General features: G+C 34.2%; 3 protein-coding genes across 3 annotated transcripts; 2 read left to right on the top strand and 1 right to left on the bottom strand.

Moving 5' to 3' along the window:
- Positions 1 to 3505: 3505 nt before the first annotated feature.
- Positions 3506 to 5963, top strand: LOC114721708 (uncharacterized). The gene is made up of 6 exons (XM_028907556.1): positions 3506 to 3590; positions 3718 to 3805; positions 4332 to 4704; positions 4862 to 5345; positions 5442 to 5494; positions 5590 to 5963. The coding sequence occupies exons 1-6, from the start codon at positions 3539 to 3541 to the stop codon at positions 5605 to 5607; spliced, it is 1068 nt and encodes a 355-aa protein (XP_028763389.1). The 5' UTR covers positions 3506 to 3538; the 3' UTR covers positions 5608 to 5963.
- Positions 5964 to 9487: 3524 nt separating this feature from the next.
- On the bottom strand, positions 9488 to 14215 carry LOC114721709 (ubiquitin-conjugating enzyme E2 2). The gene is made up of 6 exons (XM_028907557.1): positions 13955 to 14215; positions 13266 to 13399; positions 13104 to 13129; positions 12512 to 12601; positions 12340 to 12428; positions 9488 to 9900 (listed from the first exon to the last, which is right to left on the bottom strand). The coding sequence occupies exons 2-6, from the start codon at positions 13388 to 13390 to the stop codon at positions 9772 to 9774; spliced, it is 459 nt and encodes a 152-aa protein (XP_028763390.1). The 5' UTR covers positions 13391 to 13399; positions 13955 to 14215; the 3' UTR covers positions 9488 to 9771.
- A 2536-nt stretch (positions 14216 to 16751) lies between these two features.
- Positions 16752 to 21479, top strand: LOC114721712 (DNA primase small subunit-like). The gene is made up of 16 exons (XM_028907558.1): positions 16752 to 16921; positions 17157 to 17207; positions 17348 to 17523; positions 17920 to 17997; positions 18080 to 18191; positions 18744 to 18828; positions 18913 to 18964; positions 19056 to 19117; positions 19201 to 19316; positions 19415 to 19530; positions 19704 to 19772; positions 19961 to 20018; positions 20218 to 20291; positions 20727 to 20775; positions 20960 to 21039; positions 21364 to 21479. Exons 1-16 carry the CDS (start codon positions 16789 to 16791, stop codon positions 21424 to 21426), a joined length of 1374 nt encoding a protein of 457 aa, XP_028763391.1. The 5' UTR covers positions 16752 to 16788; the 3' UTR covers positions 21427 to 21479.
- Positions 21480 to 23444: the final 1965 nt, after the last annotated feature.

Here is a 23444-nt window from a genome sequence, read left to right as displayed (position 1 = left end):
CTTCTTAAATTAGTCTACTAACTCTTATAATTAGGATTGGAGGTAGTAATATATGATGATAAGTTTTGTTTTTTTTTTTCAAGGACCTTGCGTGATGATAAGTTGATAACTTGGCAATAATGAGAATCCACAATAATTCACCTCATTAAAGATTATATATAAAGAGAGAAATAAATTGAATATTAAAATAAAATAATGCTGAATGGAAAAAATATGATGGAGGAAATTGCACATACGCGTCCGGGTTCAAGGCACGTGTTTAAGGTTTCATTAAACCATGTCTTTTGCTCATTCAATCCACAAGTTTAGTCTCTCCATTTTGAGGCAAAATGTTGGTGTTTTGTGGCAGCGAATGGGAGAGGCAGAGAAGACAAGCCGAACCCAACTCCCCCAACCATTCTCCATATCATCCTTTACTTCAACCGCATAGAATAAATTCTCATCTTCCATATGATGCGAACAATTAATGTTTGAATATCTATATTTAATACTACCTCCGGTCCTAATTATAAGACCCAGTTGACTTATTTGAGGAGATTAAGGAAATAAGTTAAGTTAGTTATTTATAATAAATAAGTATTGTCATTCCTAAAATATCATTGCTAATTAAGTATATTGACTAGAACTATCATTATTAGAAGCATTATCTTGGAAAAAAATACATAAATATGGGAGACAAAATGGATTGGGATCTTATAATTAGGACCAAACAAAAAGTCAAATGGGGTCTTATAATAAGTACCGGAGGTAGTACTCTATAATATCTCAAACAATATTATTTTTTATAGGAGATACATGTACTTGGCCCAAAAAGAACAAAAATCCTGTGACACTACCATGCGATTGTTGGGTGCCATCTCCCAATCCATATCTGATTCTTAGTTTTTTTTTTTTTTTGCATAGTATGGGAAAATGGTACTATCTCTGATCCTACATACTACCTTTGATCCTTAATATAAGAGTCAGTTGACTAATTTGGATAGATTAAGAAGGTTTGTTAATTAGTTATTTATAATATATAGATATTATCTTTTTTAAAAACTTTTGCTAATCATGTGTATTAACTAAAATAACCATTTGATGAAACCTTTAATATGTGCAACTACTACAAAAACTATTTTAAAAAAATAGATAAATATGAAAAATAAAATGAATTGAAGTCTTATATTTAAGATCAAATTGAAATTGAAATTAGTTTTTATATTACGGACTAAAAGTAATATAAGACATAGTTTGTAATGTAAGTTCTACTCCTCCGATCCTACATATAAGACCCTTATACTAGTGTGTATAAGGGTTTTATACTTAGGACTAGAGGAGTACAAGATATAAATTAAATCTTATATTTAGAGCATGAGGTAAAAGGAAGTAATATGTTAAGTCCACATTGAGATGCGTTAATATTTATATTGACCAACTAGCACCTTTTAACACATTGCATGCATATACCGAGTTCATGACCATAGATGCTTCCTCTTGCCTAACCTGTGTACTAAGCTAAATGCCCTTAGTTCTTCATTTTCTTCTGCATATGGCACCATGCCGTGGCCTTTGTATTTTTCAAACAAATTGATAAATTGAATTAGCCCTTAATACCTAGGAATAAAAATAGTTTACATTTGGGAACAAACTCACACGAGATCATTACTTTGAAAAGATTCTTTTTCTTTGACATATTACTCGAAAATTTTTCAAAATTTGAAAAAAATGGCGTCATAATAAAAACTTGAGGGAAAAAGAGTGAACTAAAAACATACTAGCAATTCTTGAAATTTAGTGCCTTTTGTTTATAGGGAAAACTATGCTCTGAGTCCTTATAGTTTTGGTCAAATTTGGTCAAGGTCCCTAGAGTTTATTTTTTAGGATATGGATCCTTATAATTTCAGTCAAATTTGGTCAAACTCTTTCTGTTAACTAACCCTGTTAAAAATGATTACTTGGCAGATGACTAATTAGTTGGCAATTTCTTTACGATGACTGGGCTTCTTTTTCCTCCAAATTGGTGCTGGTAGGGAATGCCAGATCGTCTCCTTCTTGTGCTCCTGGGATATTTGAGTTTCAAATCTATCATCATCAAAAGGGGACGCGGTGTCCAAAAGGGGACGATTAAACTTACCTCTTCCATTCCATAAACTTAACCCCCGCCTCCCAAAAAAATGAATGAACGAGGGAAAAGATGAAGAGGTAGGTAATAGATCTGAGAAAAGATTATAAGAAGGAACCCAGAGAGACAACCTCTACAAGAAGCTAAGAAAAATTCTTCTTGCTCTCGCAATATCTGTAAGCAATTTTCGAACCAAACCCAGAAGCAAATAACAGATGAGAATGGGTCTTCCTTGTTTGTCGAGTTGGGGGGAGAGAGGGAGAGAGAAAAAAGGGGTCCAGGGATGGTGATAAACACCAGAGGAAGAACTTGCATATTCAAGTACTCTTTTCTCACATTTAAATCCCCAATATTGAAGGAATGAAGGAAAAACGGAGATGGAGGTATAGATCTGAGAAAGAATTCCTTCCACTATGATATGTAATCGTTGTATTTGCATCCATTTACTTGCTCTATGCAAGATTCCAAGCGTTCTCTCTACGTCTGATGCCTTTATTTATTGCGATGTGCAGCCTTCCACCATCACTTAAACAACTCATTTAAAATCAGCTTCATCTGGAAAGGATATGAAACTCAGATCTGGAAGAAGCGCAAGAAGACGACAATCTGTGGCCAAAATCGTAAATGATGGATCTTGGAAGGGGGTTCCCAAAATTGTGAGTTGGCATCAATTTGCGGAAAACAAGGCCAGCCATCTTCAAAAAATTGCCAACTCATTAAGTTATTTGCCACATAATTATTTTAAACACTGTTAGTTAACGGAAGGATTTTGAACCAATTTGACTGAAACTATAAGGACTTGTATCCAAGTAAATAAACTCTAGGGACCTTGACCAAATTTGACAAAAACTATAAGGACCTAGGACTTAGTTTTCCCTTGTTTATAAAATATGTATGTTTGGGCCATGTCTATGGTCATTTGACCCAAAATAAAAGAAATCTAACGGCTCCGGGTTTTGAAATTTGAAATTCGAACGATGAGGGAGCCTTCAGGGCCCACTACGGGACTTTATTCACAAGCCAGCCAGAGCCCACAATTATGCAATCTTAACGTTTAACCGTTATTACTGGCTTCACAAATCCTCACCTCCCCCGTAATTTTCTTTGCAAATCATCACATCGAACGGTCCCGAAATTGCCACGTTCAACCATCTTGCGGTTTACAGTCCTTCACAATGAACCTTCTAAATCAGAATCTCTCCACGTCAGCGAGCTCACATGTGATCGAGCGAGTACCCTTGCCGTCCAACCTGGGCGCGTGGTCTTAGACAACAGACAAATTTTTAATTTTAGAGAAAGAGGGGTGGTTCTTTGCTTTTCCCGCCCAACGGACACTTGGCCACCGCAGACACCCTTATATATCCACTTTTGAAGTTGCCGATTCGACAGAAGCAACCTCGGTCTGTGAATTCTGAATCAGAAACACAAGCATCAATGCAGGAACCTGTCAAGGTACATGCCTCTGCTGGCGCTGGGAGTGTTTCCGGTACAATGCTCGCCCCATATTCTGTTTCTTCTCTTGTTTCCTCTGTGTTCTTCTTACGAATTTCGTTTGATTCAGTCGCCAAACAGAAAATCGTTTGGTCTTTTAATCGTTTTGTCTTGTGATGCAGCGAACTCGGCAAGGCCGAAGCTTCCAAGATACACTCTGCGTTCCGCGAATAAATCAAACAAAGAGGAGCCACATGCTGCGTCCAGGAGGTTTTTCCTTTTATCTTTTCCTTTTTCTTCTTACCAAATTTTCTCTCTTATTGCCGCTTATAAAGCTTTCGAACAATTTGTCTGTCGAATAGTGCTTGGGACCTGAATTCCCCTATTTTGGTCTAAAATTTGCTTCTGAATGAATGTTATTAGACAACCTGGGAAATGCAATGTCTCTGTCTCTGTTATATGCTGTAGTTTTAAAATTTGATTCTCATTATGATTATTGAAGCTTGTTGAGAACGTGTGAGATGATACACATAAATAAGCGACCTTAAGATTGTGAATTTATGGACCCTTTCACGTGTATCCCCTCATACTTCTCAACGATTATATGTTTAGTGAATTGATTCTCTTGATGAGATTTGTATCATTTACTCATCTACAAAATCACTTTCACCTAATCATGCGGCCGTTACTAGCTTTATGGTTCATGATTCAAAATTGAGTGACAAATGATAACAAGAAGAATTGTGATAATTGGCTTTCATGACCAAAAAAAAAAAGTTGCATTTTCATTTTTCAGGGGAAGACCAACATCAAGTGTGAGTAAAAGTGTGGGTGTTCTTGATCTTTCTGGAAAGGAAAAGTCTGGTAGTGCTAAACCGCCGAGAAGGCTCTCAATTCCTGCCAAAGCATCTGCAATTCCAGGCCCAAAGCTGGCTGGTAAGCCTACTAATATTTCCCCAGTCACGGAGACCAGAACTTCTAGGTCAACTTACGGTCAGAACAAGAGTGAAACTCCCACTTCTGACATGTCAAGACCATCTAGCAGAAAGAAGTTCAATGCTTTGTCTTCTGCTTCGTTTTGGTTATCCCAGATCAAGGTCTCAGAATCGGCTGCTAAGCACTCAATCTCGCTTGGATTTTTCAAACTGGCTTTAGAGGCAATATCCGAGGTACATATTATTCATATCCAATGCTCTCTCTTTCATTCATACTCTTACTCTTTAAGTTAATTACTCTAAAGATTTTGGGAACTTGGGTATTTAGTCCTTGTCTCTATTCTCAGCGCATCTGAACCATCTTTTGGTTTGTGTTTGGCATTGACATCAGCCACAGCATCTGAAGAGAATGCAAGATGAGCTCAAATCTTATGCACAGCGCCACCAGCTAGCTGAACAAGAACTTGTGAGAGAATTGTTTGAGAGCTACAACATCTCAGAAAACACAAAGCAGTTACAGCAGGATGTCCCCGAATCTGTTTCAGGGGTTCGAGAAGAGGCAAGTGGGTTATCCGATGAAGATTTGAATAACTCATCTACCATGAGTACTGGGAATATGGAACCTAAGTGCTTAAACATGGACCCTAGTAAACCCTCTCCTAAGGAAGAACCAATCAAGAAGGAGACTTGTCAAAAGAGTAATCCCAAATGCAGAGCAAGAGGAAGTTTCAGTGAGAATTCTGCAAATTCAAGATCTGGTTTGGACAGTGGGAGTCGCAGGTCAGTGAAAAAACCTGAAAAGCCAGGTAAGGAAGAACCTAACAAAGAAAAGGGGAAGATCAGGAAGCAGGGGAAGAAATCTAATGTTGCACAAGGTAAGCCTGAAGCAATTTCTCCTTTGACATGCAATAATACAAAAGTTCAGTTCAAGATAGTCTTAAGCGTTCAATATTTTTACTTTCCACATGCAGGTCCTGTCAGCACTTCCATTGCTGAAGATAAGCAAGGAAACAAAGAAAACTTGGTAAAATGTTGGCTTGGATTATAGATTATTTTTCTTTAAAAGAAATATTGTATAAAAGTAGGGCCTTATTCGTCGTCACTCCTGTCTTGTTGTAGGATGCAGTAACCCACTGAAGAGATAAGTGTGTAACAAGCCATGTGACGAAGCTTGTGTTTGAACTTCTGAGTTGTTATGTGTGGAGCTGGCGTTTTTACCAGTCGCATGAAATTTGTCTCGGACCTACCCCTCAAAGCCTGAATCTTTGTGATCAGTTACGAAGGCGTGGTGTTTGTCTGTCAAACAGTTGCTAATTAAACCAAATTCAAATTGTATCATGGTTTATACTTGGATTTGTTTTTTATATTTTGATTGAATGCTATATTTGTTCTTCTTTTTTTTTTTTTGACCTTGAAATGCTATATTTGTTGAGGCGAGAGGCTTTATTAAATAATAGATGGTATGTCTGATGTGGGCTTTTTTACTCATATACTGCAAGCAGTGAAAAAAATTTCCCAGATCCTATACAATAAAAAATATTTACTAAAATACTGCATTTAAAATTGCTCAAAATAAGAATGAAAAAGGTCAACTCATCCTCACAGAGTGGAGAAAGTTTTCACCGCTGACACCTAAGTACAATTGAAAAAAAAAAAAGGATTTCTTAAAATGGATCGGAGGATTGTGAATGGGGAGAGACTGGATGGGGTGGGTGTGGCTAGTTATACGATATGCGGGGTGTGTTCTTCTAGAACATCTGATCCATTCCCTTCATATCTTGATTCTCCATGCCAAAATTATGCATATGTGCCAATTTCCAAATAAGAAATTTATTAATAAATAAGCATTATAAATTTACAAAAATATATTCAAGACTTTTTAGACTTAGTTATAATTTTTTATGAATGTTGAAAGATCATACTATCCTAGCTTAATAGTGTCTTATTTATAGAATAGAGAGAGAATAAAATTTTTTATCCTATTTAAAATTTAGTTAATAATTGAGTGAATTCAATTCTCACTGTTGGGGAAAGGCATTTTAGTCACAAACCAGGCGGCTCAAAGAGTTATTAAAAATTATCACCAAAAAACAAGAGTTATTAAAAAAAAAATTTCATATGATAATTAAGCCATAAGGTATGTTGACTAATAAGCATGCTTCTAATTATAATTTATTATGAAATTTCAAAATAATAATTTTATATCATAATTTATTTATGGAATTTTATATGTATTTTTGTATTTATAATTCTAAATTTGTGTTTATGATTTAATAGGTACTCTACTAGTCTTATTTATAAGTCATTTATAATATGTTTTACACAGATGAATAAAAATCCTAAACTCCATTAACTCTCATTTAAAATTTAATAACTTTTTAACTTTATTCCTATTTAATATATAATATACTTCATCAAAATAACGTCAATACAAATGATAAAGTGTATTCCAATTAACACAATGGAGATGGACATTTATAAGATCAACAAAGCACTTTGGACTGCCTGGTTTATGACTAAAATGCCCTTTCTCAAGAGTCTTCTTTAACAGGGTGAGAACTGAATTCAGTTCACCTAATTATTGACTAAAATTTTCTCTTTATTTTGTATATAGGACCAAAAATTTTATTCTCTTTCTACCATAAAAATAGGACTAGAAAAGTATTAAGCTAAGATAGTATGATCTTTTAACATTCATAAAAAATTATAACTAGGTCTAAAAAATCTTTAATATATTTTTGTAAATTTATAATGCTTATTTATTAATGAATTTCTTATTTGGCACATGTGCATGATCTTGACATGGAGAATCAAGATATGAAGGGAATGGAGAAGGTATTCCAGAAGAACACATCCGACATACTGACTGCTTAGCCACTCCCACCCATCCACTATCTCTCCCCACTGACACTCCTCCCATTTATTTAAGAAATCTTTTTTTTTTAATGGTACTTGGGTGTCAGAGATGATATCGTTTTCTGTGAGAACGAGTTCACTTTTTATTGATATCATAAAGTGAACTCATTCTTGCTAATATTTCAAACTCATTCTTATTATGAATGATTTTAAATATAATATTTTAGTAAGTATTTTTTATTATACTCTTTGAATTTTTAATATAAAATCTATTTAACTAATTTGATTAGATTAAAGAAGTTAAATAAGTTAGTCAATTATAAAAAATGACATATTTTTTTTAAATACCATAATCATTTTCTTTAATATCCTCCCTCACTCTTCTACTTAATTATGATTGAGGACGTATCTATAGTGGTAATTTAGAAAAAATTGATAAATATGAGAAATAGATATTATATTTAAGACCAAAATCAACTCAACAATTAGGCCTTATATTAAAAATCAGATAAGTATGAAATTTGGGAATTTTTTTCATCGTTGGTAGTATGTAAATAAAAAAGCGTTAATATGTGCTCTTCTCTTAACGGATAATGTGTTCATTTCTTATTTGTTTTGAGTGGTAGAATATACTCGTTCGGTTTTTGATATGGGACCTAATTATTAAGTTGATTTTTACCCTGAATATAATATATATTTTTCATATTTATTATTTTTTTTAAATTACTTTTATAGATAATCTCTCAATCATAATCAAGTAGAAGATGGAGAAAGGATATTAAAGAAGATGATTATGATGTTTTAAAAAAAGCATATTATAATTCCTATAATTAACTAACTAACCTAAATTTCTTAACCTAATTAAATTAGTTAGGTCTTATATTAAAGATTAGGTCTTATATTAAAGACAAGAAGAGTAGATAATAGTCCGGTTGGTGTTGAATTAGTATCACATTCTCATAATCGTGCCGTACTAGTATATCCCCTAGCGACTAATATTGAACCTTATTGCACGTTTAATATGTATTGAGCCTTAATTGTTTGTTACGATTCAAGCCGTTCCCTCTTGTCCTGACACATTGAACTTCGATCTGTAAATTCCTTCACAATACACTCATTCCAATCTATAAGCCGAAAAAAGTTTACGTAAGCATCTAAATATGCATTCACAAAAAAGGAAAAAAAAAATACAATGATTATCTTTAAAATTACAGAGATCTACTCTTCAATCCGATTTTTAATATTGTTAAAAATGTTTCATTGAATATTCTAAAATAATTAATTTTACAAATCAAAACTATATTAAATGATTTTTATAGAGCTCAAATCTAATTTTGCAATCTCCACGATTTATAATATTTTAAATAATTATGATAATACTTAAAAATTGAAAAAAAAAAATATTGAACTAATAAATTTTTTTCCAAGTGATAGGTAATGTTAGTAAATGATTTTTATAGATCATTCATGTTAAAGAGTGCGCTTTGATCCTTAAAATATTGTTTACTAGTGAATAAGATTGAATGGATAGAAATAAAATATCAACTATTAAAAAGAGGTCTATCTTATATAAATTTTGATTTTAGAAAAGGTTCGTGTAAGCTTTAAAATAATAAATTATTATGCGCATGAATGTCTCTTTATATCTATGCATTTGGTTTATTTTTATTTTAATTAAATCCATATGACAAAATTAATTCAAGTATATATTGTGTGAAATTAACAAATTATGAATATAGAGTTCAATACTTATAATTAAGGAAACCATAAGGACCCTATAAAAAAATTACAAAAATTTAATTAAAAATAAAATGAAATTACCAGAAGAAAATGTGGGAAATAATGCTTCTTCGTATGTTAAAATAATTAACTAATAATAGCAAAAATTCAATAAATTTATTTTGTATAGTGAAAATAAACCTCGCATCCCGATATTATTAAAACTTAAAAGGGACCTTGTTTTGTTGCGATGCCTTCTTCCCCCTTACAAAATGCTTGCTAACTCTTTTGGCCTGCGACAACACGCTAATACACAGAAAGTGGCACGTCCGAACCATTACCAACAAAACACCCTCTGAAACATTCAGTCTGATTTATGTTCCTGTATGCAACTAACTTGATCACTTTGGCCACTGCATCTTCTCAAGACCAAGCATCGGCTATAATTGAATAAATCTATGTCATTTACCCAATCATTTAGCAAACTACAACTTTTGAATTGAACCATGTTGATAGCAATCCAATGTTTACAAACTTTTCTATTTTACACACAGATTGGCACAAAGCGAAATCTACAATGAAGACAAGGTGATCCTAAAGTTCAGAATAGCAATGCATGCATAATTAAAATTGAAGTTTTGAGTTTGAACATTGATTCTTAAGGACTGCCACTAAATTCGTTTGTGCAAAGCTTCAGATATGCTGAATTCGCCTACAAGGATGTGCTTAGTCAGCTGTCCAGCTCTGCTCCACTATTTCCCTTACCCTCCGATTGTAGTCACGCTTGTTCTCACTAAACATCCGAGCAGCTTCTGAGTTCGCAGGGGAATTTGGGTTCGGATCACACAGCAGTGACTGCCAAAGGAAACTATTAATCCCCGGAAGAAGAATAATCATCACATGCTGTCTATTGCTTGCACAGTATAAGCATTCCTAAACAAACAAGATCACCCCACACGCACAAACAAAATTCTAATGACATTCTATTTGATGGGGCAAAAACTGTCCCTCGAACGTCCAGTATTTTGATAGTGGCTAGTACTATTATGCTGACGAACTCAGACGGCCATCCTTCATGCAAAAAGGATATTTTAACACCTAAACATTGTGGAAGCTACGTAGGTCATGCTCACATGTAAAAGAGGAAAAATTAACATATTAGGACCCTAGTAATTTAATCAGTGCGTTGCTGCAATCAGAGACCCTGGTGCGATGATGCATAACAAAGTGCACAGTTCATTTTGCTTCAAAAAAAAAATTTAAGAAACTCGGTGATTATATAATTCAAAAACTATACAATTCAAAAAATAAAGATACACATGCACAACTAAACTACTATACGTGAATAAAATAATTTTTTTAATATATTTCTACAATCTGATTTCATCTATCATGTTTTTGTTTTGTTTTGTTTGTTCTTTTTGGGGTGGCTTAATGGACTTCTGGCTAGTTATACCAGGTTTGTGCTGCCCAAATATGAAAGAACAACAATTGCAACGCCACAACCGGTACTTCCTAACTAGCCGTGGCGTTGGACCACATAATAGCAACAACTATGGACAGAGTTAGGGTTTGTGAAAACACTAATGGCCCGTTTGGTTCATAGAATCATAAGTAATGGAATGTAATGCAAAAAGGATTACAATAAGTATGTTTGGTTAATCTTGACAATGTTAAAAAAAATAATAATTTATATATTAAATTTAGAAATCAAAAAATTTAAAAAGACTGAAATACCCTTCTCTTTCTTTCCTCACTCCTTGCCTTCTACCCTACTTCCTCCTTCTCCTTCCTCATCTATCGCCGTAATCAAGAACCAGAAACAATCCAAGGTAAAATCCAAAACAAAAATAGAATTGCAAAATTATTGGGTCAAACCATATTTGTAGAAGACAAAGAAAGATTGGGTTGTGTGAAAAGTTAATGAGGATTCAAATCTAGAAGGTGGACTAAGGAGGTAGATTGCCGTCGATTAGTTCGGAAGTCAATGTGAAGGTAAATCTGAGAAGAAAATGGAATCGTGGAGCTGCAACGCTGTGAGTAGAAGAAGTTTAATGGAGTGAAGCCAAGATACCCACCATAATAAAGCACAACAATTGCCGTAGAGATGATAGAGGAGGTGTCGACGGCTTGTGACTTCATTTTAAGGACAATACTGTATTTTTATTATGCTGTAATTCTTATTCATAGGATCTAGCTATGTAATCAAGATGCAGCCTTCTAAGGGAATGAGGATTACAAAACGTAATCCCTTTTACATTACGTAAGTACAACCAAACAACTGAATCAGTCTTTTATATCATGATTACATGTAATTTCTATTCATGTAATCCAACCAAACAGGACATAACATTTGGAAAGTGCCCGACCGAAATGAAACAGAAAATATTTGCAACGAAATTGTAATTGACCTCAAACTTTCATCTTTTATTCTAATCGAAGTAGAATAGACTCAGGAATTAGAGGACTTCATAAAAAGGATATATATATTGAATTAATATTTCAATTATAAAAGGTTCAGTTTGGTTCCATATATTAATTTTTCCCTTGGAAAAGCAGGAGAAAGCTTCAAGTGGAAACAGGAAGAGAAAAGCAGCCATCATATTGGGCCTCAGAAGGATTATACAGCCAGCAACAAGGCCAGTAATGTATTCTTGATCATATTTTAACATTAGAAATAAACTTGAGGATCTAAAAAACAAGGTCCCTAACACAAATCAAGTTAAAACAGAGATAACAAATGTTAATTGTCACTTCAGTTGGACTCCTCTAACTAAAAGGGATATATTTTCTTTACTCAGGAGGGGGTAAAAAATCACGTTCCACACTCCACACCCATCAAATGTCAAATAGACGGGCATGTAACTAATGGGTCAGGTGTGGCACTGATTTATGGGCCGAGTCTTTTTTCCCTTTTTTCCCCTTTTTTTTGGGGGGGGGGGGTGGTTGTGACGGAATATATATTGTAAAGGGAGACTTAGTGAGGAGTCAACCTTCCGGTGAGCGTTGTTATGGATAGTCTCTGGTCTCTCAAGTACCAGAGGAGATAATAGTCTTGTGTTTTTCTTTCTTTCCTGCCTATTGTAGTATTTTCACATTAATTCGAACAGCGTCTGGGTTGAGTTCCATCACAAATTTTAAAAGCAATTTGTTTGCCATAGTAACCATCCTTGTTTGCTAAAACCGTGGAAAGAGGAAGCCCGTAATTCATAGTTTCGATATGCAGCAGTGCTCTTTTGCAGTGGAAACATAAAATCATGGAGATATTATTAACACTTAACAGCTAGATTTTACCTGGATAGATGTTAGGATAGCAGCTACATCATATATGGGGCTCCATTGATTTTGTAATATATCCAAACAAATACTCCCATCCGCATAAACTGACAAGAGTTGAAAATGTGACGTTAGCATCAAAATAGCTAATTTATGAATAAAATCTTACATATTTCCAGCTGCAACTTACTATTAGGATGAAACATCCGAGAGACAAATCGCACCATTGGTGGTTTGTTTGGATAATCTTCCGAAAATTGGAGGGTTAGCTTAAACGTTCCTGAACAACTCAAAAGATATAACACAAAGCAAGTTACACCATGAGTACCCAGACAAAGTACACACACCTCTCACAGGCACAATTAGGTAGCGTATCAACAATACAATAAACATACAGCTAACAAGAATGAATATATGAATACAATAAATAAAAAGAATAATCCATCACCACACGAGTTCCAGCTACATGACTGTTCAAGCATAATTCTCAATGTCAGGATAACAATCATCGATAGAGACCCCTGAGACTTTTCAGAGAATTAGAGTTATAAGTCTCAGCAATATCATTCAAAGGCCTAATTAACTAAACTCATCAATCACAAAAGAACCATTGCACGTAAAGCAAAAGTGGAGTTCACAGACTTAAATTCGATTGCTCAGAATATGTACAAATCAATAAAAGGAGGGCAGAGTTTTTTTTTTTTTTTTTTTTGAAGAAGGGAGAGTCTAGTGACACATGAGCCAGCATCATTTTAAGAGATGTAGGGGCAGGATCAACTCACCTCCGTCCCATGGAGTATCATCAGGACTGCAATCCAAAGCAGACAAGAAAGCAGAAATTGCTTATCCATCGGTACTTAAACAAGGTGAGAAATAATATGAAGTGATTATATTATACCAAAAAACAAGACGGTGGATCTTCATCCAGTTTCATTCCAACTCACCCAAATATTACAGCATTCCAGAGCATTATATTGTTGTCCTGAGGCGCACCACTGATTCCTGCCGGCGGATCTTGTTGCAGCCTCTTGAAATCTCTCATCAGCCTCTTCCTTGCAGGAGTCGACATTGTCACCACCTAGCAAAACCAACAGCCGATTAGAGAAAACAGTTGTTAGGACACGAGCCGTGAAATTAATAACGACATAAACCTAAAGAAGCAACTCTATTTTCATAGGTGAATATTCATGGTAAAAAATTCATTCAAAATAAACGAGAGAGAGAGAGAGAGAAAGAGAGATTTAAAACGCGACGATAGTTCAATAGGAGCAGCATGATGCTACAAAGACCATACAAAGGTTGAAAAGAAAAACCAGAAACGCTAAAGGGCACATGTAAACGTTCACTCGAATTCCATATTTCTCTAATAAGTGCAGAAATCCCAACTAGTCTCCAGCTATAGCTTGATCGCCGGCCAGCACAAAGCCCCAAAAACGTAACAAGTCAGCATTTACACAACAAGAGGAAAAAAAATTAGGGTTTTAAATCCGATCCTGACTCCGAATTGCTCATCACCGTCAAGGACAGCAGCCACAAAACAAGAACCGCTCACAAGAGTATAAATCAGAAAACAAAAGGCGGAAAAAAGGAAACAGATTGAACATAAACGAATGAAAGGACAAAATTATCTCACCAGTCACCAGGTATCAAAAGGGATTGAAGAGATCAGGACTCAGTAAAGCATATCAATGATTCAGCTTTCCGGGTGGGAACAGGACGATCCTCCAGATCGCGATGCGGGAGATGTACCAAGACAGGGAATTGGGTTGAGTTGATGATGAGGAAGAGGATTCGAGGAAGATGGGCCTCCTCTGGCGTCGTTGTGTTGGGACCTAATCAGCCGTCACTTCTACGCGCTATTTTCGATCATACACTGCTAATTTAAACCTAACCCATAACACCAGCCTCTGGACAAAGGATTATTGAAGTTTTCGGATATTTGCATAACTTCTGTACCCCGTATCACCACCGAAGCTTGCGTGGATGATTATTTATTTATTTTATATAATATTTTGAATTTTAATTTTGTCTAACTTTTAATACTACCTTCAATCCTTAATATGAGAATTTGTTTTACTTTTATTTTAATCATAAATATAAAACTTCAGTTCATTTTATTTCTTATGTTTATTTTTTTTTCAAAATAGTCTTTATAATAATAGTAGTTTTAACCGATACATTTGATTAGTAAGGATATTTTAGAAAAGACAGTATTTATTTACTACCTCCGGTCAATATAAGACTCTATTTGACTTTTATGTTGGTTATAGATATAAGACCCCAATCTATTTTGTCTATCACATTTACTCGGTTTTTTTCAAGATAGTCTTTCTAATAATTATAGTTTTAACCAACATACTTGATTAATAAGGATATTTTAGAAAAGACAATACCTATTTATTCTTCCGGTCCTTAATATAAGACCCAATTATTAAGTTGGTTTTGGTCCTAAATATAAGATCCATTTCTCATTTTTATCAGTTTTCTCTAAATTACCCCTATAAATACTCCCTCAATCATAATCAAGTAGAAGATGGAGATGAGATATTAAAAAAGATGATTACGGTGTTTTAGGAAAAACGTATCACATTTCTTATAATTAACTAACTTACCTAGCTTCCTTAATCTAATCAAATTAGTTAAATGGGTCTTACATTAAGGACCGGAGAAGTATTACAAATAACTAACTTAACTTCTTTTATTAATTTTCTCAAATTAGTTAACTGGCTTTTATAATTAGGATCAGAGGTAGTATTACAAATAACTAACTTAACTAATTTTTTTAATATACTCAAATTAGTTAATTAGCTTTTATATTAAGAAGTTAATAATATCTATGTCTATTTTTAGCCAAATATTTAGATTTAACTTAGATACCTTGAACAATACTCTTCCAACGCATAAAGAGAAGAATCAAAATGATCAAGTTTCCATCCACAAAAGATGAACATAAAAGCTTACTATAGGGATAGGTTGACTTCAATTCGCTACGTGCATTTGCATGTATTTTCCAAAGGTGTGTCCATTTGAAAGTTTCAAAAAATCAGGTTGTTTTTATGCAGTGAAACATGAGCAAATATAAAAATAAATATGCCTATAAACTATAGTCAACGCGTGTTATTTAAACTCTTAATGGCTCAAACTTTGAATTCGAGCGTTGCATGAATAATATAGTTACTGCAGGGTTTTAATTAGTAGCGTTATTACAAGTTAATTTCAATTCAGTACGCGCATTTACATGCATTTTCTAAAGGTACGTTCATTTAAAAAGCTAAAAAAAAAAAAAAAGCTTTTCTGTGCAATGAAACACATGCAAAATGTCAAAAAAAAAAAGGATATAAACCATAAACGACACGTGTTACTTGAGTTCTTAACTACTTAACTAAACTCTAAAGACGCATTTATTTAAAAGCTCCAAAAAAAGCAGTAGCTTTTGTGTGCAATGCCTCCAAACTGCAATTGACACATGTAGTTTGAATTCCTAATTGTCTACATTTCAAAGGCGCATGCATGCATTTAAAAGCTCCCAAAAAACAAAAAGAAAATTACAATCAAGTTCCACAAAAGAGAAATAATTACTAAAAAATTCTAATAACAACATTAACAGCCTATAATGACAAGTCCTATAATGAAAATAACAATATCTGAGACTTTTTTTTAATTATTTTTCTTGCTTGAGACCTCATTGCAATTCTCCCAAAAACAAAAAACTTTTTACACGTACTAAAACACATACAAACGTTAAAACGGATGCACATGTTACTTAAATTTCTAATTGATCTTACATGTAATCTGTTTGCAGCATCACCAAATTGGTCAAATTTGTTAGTCCACTCCAATAATCAAGGATTGGAATTCAGATTTTTGGAGGATTAGCTTTGTAAGAATAGAAAATTATGAGAAGCAGCTTGCAAGTTTTTTTTTTTTTAATTGTAAGCACTTGCCTAAAAATAGAGGAAAATCACCAGTACCTGCAAATTATTTTTTTCCAACTATTTATTTCTAGTCCTTTCTTGTATCCACTCATTTCCTAACAATATCAATCAAGCTCTATTTAAAAGGCAAAAGGCGAAGGCGTATCAATATAATTATCTTCAATAAAAAGATTTTTTCCTTCTATTTTTTTTTTTTTTAAATAGAGTAAGGAATTCAATCCAGATACCCAGTATGGCAAAGTGGACCTGGTTTGTCCAAAAAGAATTGGGGTACTTAGAGTTAGGCCCACTATCAAATCGCCAAAGAGCCCAATAATGGTTAGGCCCATAATACCCCCGCAATTTCCCGCCAAATCTCCAGTGTCTCGCGCCAGATCTCTTTTTGTTCCCGTCACCGGTCATACAATCTCCCCCATTGGCCAACAACGCCACCTTCGTTTCACTTTCAGAACTCTGATCTTAAATTTTCTATCAAATCACTCGCTTTTCCCCTTACAATTCTGTTTACGCAGTGTGCATAAAAACCACAGAAATGACGAAAGAAGAGCTTCAGAACGAAAATGATGACATGCTTATCGATGGACAAGAACCTGAAGCACCTGGGCAAAAGCAGGGAAGTCATGATCCTGGCGAGTTCAATCCCGATCACCTTAAATTATTTTACGGTAAATTTTGGTTCTTATCTGCTTGCAATTGCTAATTTACCTTTTAGTTGAGCTCACTGTAATTTCGGCTCAATTGCTCAACTATAGTGCACTTTTCTAAGTGATAATCTGATCAAAATTTGCCTTTTTCCGTCAAGTCACTAGGGATTGTATTAGTTTATCTTACTTTTATGCTATATCGACGTTTCACTTACTTCTGCTTGTGATTCATATTCTCCCTTCCTGTTTTCACCAGGAAAGCTATTTCCTTGTGCTGATTTTTTCAGATGGATGTCTTACGGAAATGGTAAGCATTGAATATATGTTATCTCGCCTATTCCTCTTTCGATGCATATAATCGGGGGAGGGTTGCTAATCAGTGGGTGCAATGCACATTTGCCTTCTTTTTTTCCCCATCCCCCTCTTTTCCTCTCAATGTATTTGTAGATGGGAAGCATCCCGGTTGCGATCCCTCTTACATCAGCCGGAGGGAATTTTCATTTACACTTGACAACGACATATTTCTACGATTCCAATCTTTCCACAACGCCGTAGAGCTTGAAAATTCCATCAGAGAAAAATGCCCATTTAAGATTGATATCGGACCTGTGTACAGCGTGGAGGTAAGATTACCATATTTTTCCTCAATTCTGCATTCTGGAATCACGTCGAACCGTCATTGTTCTGTTGTGTGTTAGAATTTGGTCTCGTTATCAATGCAGTATCTAGTAGTGTCTAAAAAGAATTAAAATTTGAAATATTTTCAAGCCTCAAACAAGCCACAAATTGCTGTAATTTTTTTATTAAATTCAATTTTAATTCTTCTTGACAACGTTGTTGCCTCTGTTGAGTTCAGTATACATTGCACAATCTTTCGATGGATTCTGAGCTATCATCTCTCTGGGCACATGCAAATGTTTTTTAAAATCTATTCCTAGTATATTTCATTTGAAATGCTATTACTGAGATCTTCTATCCTGTTTTTCTCTTCTTAATCTATAGCTTCTTATGTGTTGTAGCCCACAAAAAGGCATGCCTATGCTCAAAGTGGTGATAATGTTTTCGCTCCAGTTGAGAGAGAGCTAATTTTCGATATTGTAAGCTTTTCAACCTCAATTCGCCGAATAAAAACTGCTACCGGAAAATTATTGACATGTAGTAGTTAAATATGTGCTGTAGGATATGACAGATTACGATGATGTTAGATACTGCTGCACTGGTGCTGATGTTTGCTTGGATTGCTGGCCATTGATGACTATAGCTATTAAAGTGATTGATACCGCCTTAAGAGGTGATATTTGTATCTTATATAATGTGGCAAAACTGTGATTTACAATTTTTTTTTTAATTAAAGAACAGTAGACTTAATTTTGATCTCTTTCATGCTGGCGATTTTAAGTTTCATTTAATAGTGTGCATGCTGCAAGCTGCATTTCTCATAAGAAAATGAGCATAGTCCCCAAATGGAAATGCTCCTAAATGACTGAAGATAGCTTCATAATAATAAGGTGGGGAAATTGATTTGCCAGATGACGTCATTCTTCGGAAAGGTAGATGTATCATGCCAGACCAGAAAGAGAAAGAATCCCACTCTAAATTTGTATTACAATGGTCTGAATACATTCCAAAATGAGATCTACCTAAATTTTTAAATTTGTGGGAAATCGATGGCCTAAGCAATGCCTGATATAAGAAATGTATAATAATATTATTACTTCCATAACTGCATGGGTATTCACTTTCTGATATTTAGAATTCCTGGGCATTGATGTTGTCATGTGTTTTTTTTTTTAATGAAATTGATTTTATGTTTTTAAATTATGTGGAATCCTACTATTTTCAGATGATTTTGGCTTTAAACACATTCTGTGGGTTTATAGTGGCCGCCGAGGTGTTCATTGTTGGGTCTGTGATGGGAAGGCAAGAAGGTGCGACATTACAATTAAGAATTGCCTTGTTTCCTTCCATTACATAGTGTAAATATTCTAATATGTTACCTTTTGCTTTTGCAGGCTGACTAATGAGCAGAGAGCAGCTATTGCTGACTATTTTCGTGTCTATAAGGTGGTATTCTGTAGATATACAATGTTTTTTTTTTTTTTGGGGGGGGGGATGCTTATTTTAACGAGTACTTTCTATCTTTTATTCTGTGCAGGGAAATGAGAATAGTCATAAGAAGGTTTCATTAACAGGCCATGCTCTTCATCCTTTCCTGGTGTAAGTTTTAATATGGATGATTGAGCTTCTGGAGTACATATTTCATATTCCTATTTGACCTATGGTGAATTTCGTTTTTGCAGGAGAGCATACACTGAAGTTCTTAAAGATTTTTTTGAGAAAGGACTACTAATAAGTCAAGATTTACTTTCTACCGAAGAGAGATATGAGATGATCCTAGATTTGATTCCAGATGCAGGTGCATATTTTTACTGTTCCAGCCATGCCTTCGGCTGAATCTTGTTATGACATTTCGAGCTCTGATCTATGTAATTAATTCGTGAGTGCTGTCTGCAGCTATTGCTTCTGAACTTAGGGGTAGATGGCAAGATAACAGGCGGTCTTCAAGTGCAAAAGAAGACATTAATGTTGTTCGATGGGAACAGCTCAAACACTTGCTGTCAAAGAATAAGGTTAGTAGTCAAATGCTAGTAGCAAAATATCGATTTTCAAGGTGAAAATGGCGTTTCCTTTATGCATTGTGGTGTAGTTTGTAGATAATAGTTAGTGGACTCTCATTGCTGAAATCTATTTTAATAGTCACATGTTTCTGTCTTTTGCTGCTGAGATCTATTCCCTTGTGCAGGCACTAGGACTGCGAAGGTGTGTTGAAGAGATTGTGTTCTCCTTTACTTACCCAAGGCTAGATATGGAGGTTTGTCTATATCCGATTCCTTTTTCCTGTATTTACTGGCCTATTTGAACTGTTTCTGATTGTACCTTTACACGTTCGTATCTTGTCCCTGCAGTCTCTATTGATAGAAAGTCAACTATTCATTTGACAAATTAAAGGTTTCAAGTCTAAATTTTTGAGGTGTCTGATTTGGCCAATATATGTTTTAGGTTTCGAAGCACATGAACCACTTGCTTAAAGCTCCATTCTGTGTGCACCCAAAAACAGGTCAGTAACTAACCTTCATATGATTTTCTCTTGTCTTTTTTCTTTTTCTTTTTGTTTTATCGTTTCTGTGGTTGATGTTTTGACTATCAACTACATTCTATTATGTACCAGTTTGTCTGTTAACTGATGCTGTTAGTATACTTTATTAGTTACTCGTTAATTTATATTGTAAAGATAGCCTTTTTTCCCATTGTTTCAGGCCGCATATGTGTACCTATCGATCCAAATCACTGTGAGCAGTTTAATCCTACCACAGTACCTACTCTTTCACAGGTAAACTTATTATTCTAGAACACGAGAATGATGATTTTCTGGTCTATCTTCTGACTAATCTTGGGGATAGAGATGAAAGCTTCCCACTTGGTTCTCTATAATTTGCTTAGTTGGAAGAAGATTGATCGTTGCACTTCGGGCAATACTGCAGCCAGTGAGGTTGTAACTGATTTGTCTATTGGCAATTTGGCACGAGAAAACTATTTCCAGTAAAAGAAGGTTTTTACTGGGCACTCGGATTGGTTGCCAGCACTAGCTTAAAACTATTGCAATACCATCTCTAACACATTGTCCCCAATATCATCATCACCTTTTGATAACTAAAATGGATCTTAAAAGGATGTTGTACTCATGTTATCTTACAACAGAAGGGATACAGCAATTTGATATATAATACATATTTCTCATGTGAATTGCTGTGTTGTGTGATTGCAGCTTTTAGAAGAACTTAACGAAAGAGGTCCAAGAGATGATTTAGATGATGGTATGTTTACTTGATAATTGGAAAGTCCATTTTTGTGTAAAACATTACATGGCCTAATAATATTGACTATCTTAGCAATGCTGGAAAAATGGCTCATGTCAAAATCATATTTTCCTTTCTATATTAAGTGCAACTTTAGCGTCTGTTACAAGTACTTTTGTTAATTGGTCTCGCTGGATTTCAGAATGGACTGGAACTTCACTTGAGGGTGCCGTCAGCCTTTTCAGAACGTCATTCTTACAGCCTCTACTAAAAGCTTGCAAGGTAAGGAGCATTTTTCAACATGTCCTTGTAAGTCAAGTTCGAAAAAGCTCTATGCAATACTTGAATGCGCTGGGATCCTCTGCTGCTCATCTTATGCAGCATAGCTAATCCCTATTCATCTTTGAATTCCCCAACACCCCAAAAGGCAAAAAAAACTTTCGCAATATAATACTTACTAGATTATGATATCTTTTTGAATGCTTTGATCAAAATTGGTAGACGCGTTGGTCATACATAGCTATTGATGCTGCTTCTTGTGATTTTAGTAAACATATATTTCGGAATATATGCATAGAACAACTATGCTAATGCTGAATATTACAGGAGGAGATAGAAAGTTCTTACAGTGCAAAATTGCAGCAGTCGAAAAACTCCTTTAGCTGGTAATGACCCTTTGTCAAGTAGCTTTGGGAGGTGCAACTGATGGGACAGGACAGCTGTTTGTTGCGACACTAATTTTTTTTTTTTGTTGTGGCACTAAGTTAGCACAATAGGGATGGAATATGTGACGACATTGAATCATAAGAAACTATTTAACCTTATCTGCATATTTATTCGCCGATTGTAGTGGCAATATATTCCCACAACTCCTCTTCTAGCGATGAAAGGTGCTCTGTCTGTATCGTCTTTTGAAAAACTTCTGAATGGAATAGTTGTATATTTCTGCCAATGCCTAGGAATGCTTAGGAGTAACGGAGTAGTAATTACAATGTTTGCTAGGAATCCAGAACTTTCCCTCCACCTTGAATAGGTTTTCTGGTTTTTGGATAGTTGAACATTTGATCATTCTCAGATTGCGACAAGGAAAAGGTTTGGGGAAACGACAGTATTAAACAATTCACTAGTTCTACTGTTAATTTATAACAGTATTATGTTATTTGACTTTTGAATAGGCAGTATATTATTGTTTTTATCATACATATAGAATATTGTTGATTGGTGATACTAATATATATTGATTGAGGGGTAGTTTTTTTTTTAATTACATGATTAGGGAGTAATGATTATTTATTAATCACCAAATGTACTGATAAGCAAGGAGCAGGGAGATGTCATTTGATGTGAGCATGGAAGACGTTGCTAGATAATCTCCGAGGCCAAAAGAAAAGCAGAATTCAAACTCCTTGATTGATCACTGTGTTCTCTAAGGAGATGATAAATGCTAACACATATATATGATCCATGACGCAAACTCGACACTACGGCAATATATAAATATGGTTTAAATCTAAAACATGTAAAACAAGTGCTTGTCTCATGATCTCATCACAAGTCAATATAAGGGCCAGTCTGTTTAATGCCTTGATGATGCTTTTTGTCGTTAAAACACTCAATTAAATCAGGTCCTAATTAATTTGTAATTTAGTATCAATCTAGGTCATTACTTCCAAAGAGCAAGTTATGGATTTTTTTTATATAAAAAGTTAGGTGATAAAAAAATACAATAAATTGGATCTAAACTAAAATATAAAATTCTAATCCTAAATGCAAGATGCAAATGTTCTAAAATCTATATGAAAATTAAATTAAACTAAATGAATGCAATGCAATATTTTGAGGGGATTTTTTTGGAAAAAAAATAATAAATAAGGAAAATTGACTAAAGAGCAAAGAAAATTAACAAGTAAAAATTGAGAAGTTTTTCTTCAGGTAAAGTAGAGGGGACAACTTAGGATTCGTATGGATTTAACCTTCATAACCTTAATCAGTTAATTAGACCAAAGTGAAGTGATAAGAAAGTGGAATTAATAAAGTTAATCACCTATTTGAAACAAAGAGAACCCTTAATTCCAAAAACCTTCAAAATATTAGAGAACTCATAACAGTATAAGGTTGGTTAATTAAGCTTATTAAAACCAATGAAAATAACTCAAATTAACTCTGAAAATTATGTTTGAAATTATCCAGTTAAGCAATTAGACAATTAACTAACTTAATTAAACAATTAAGAGGCAAAAGAACTCAAATTTTGCAATTCAAACCACATTGATAATTAAACTGATAATGAAAACTCAATTATAAATTCAATTAACAATGCAAAGGTTCATAAACATAAATTTCAGTAAATGTCTCAATACAAGTAAAATCCAAATATCAATCCAATCCAAGCATAAAGATGACAATATAGAATTAAATTGTCTCACAAAATTACAACTTTAAATTATCTAAAACTAAATAATTTTAAGTTCTTGAATTAAAAAAATAAATGGAATATCACTCTCTTGTAATCTTCAAGTGCTAGTCTAAGACTTAAGTTTCCTTTATACTCTTTTCAAGTTGCCTCTCTAGCAAGTTTAAGTTACCATCAAAATGTCTCCTCCTCCAAAGTTGTTAGATGTCATAGTCATGAATTGATTGAAGGTGATAGTGAGGAGCTGTGCGTGTAGTGAGAAAGGAGAGGAAAT

The sequence above is a fragment of the Neltuma alba genome, unplaced genomic scaffold, assembly GCF_004799145.2.
Source record: "Neltuma alba isolate B1F8T4 unplaced genomic scaffold, ASM479914v2 tig00012062_pilon, whole genome shotgun sequence".
NCBI classification, from domain to species: Eukaryota; Viridiplantae; Streptophyta; class Magnoliopsida; order Fabales; family Fabaceae; genus Neltuma; species Neltuma alba.
Note: the sequence above shows the minus strand (reverse complement) of the source record. Positions and strands in the feature narration are given on the sequence as shown.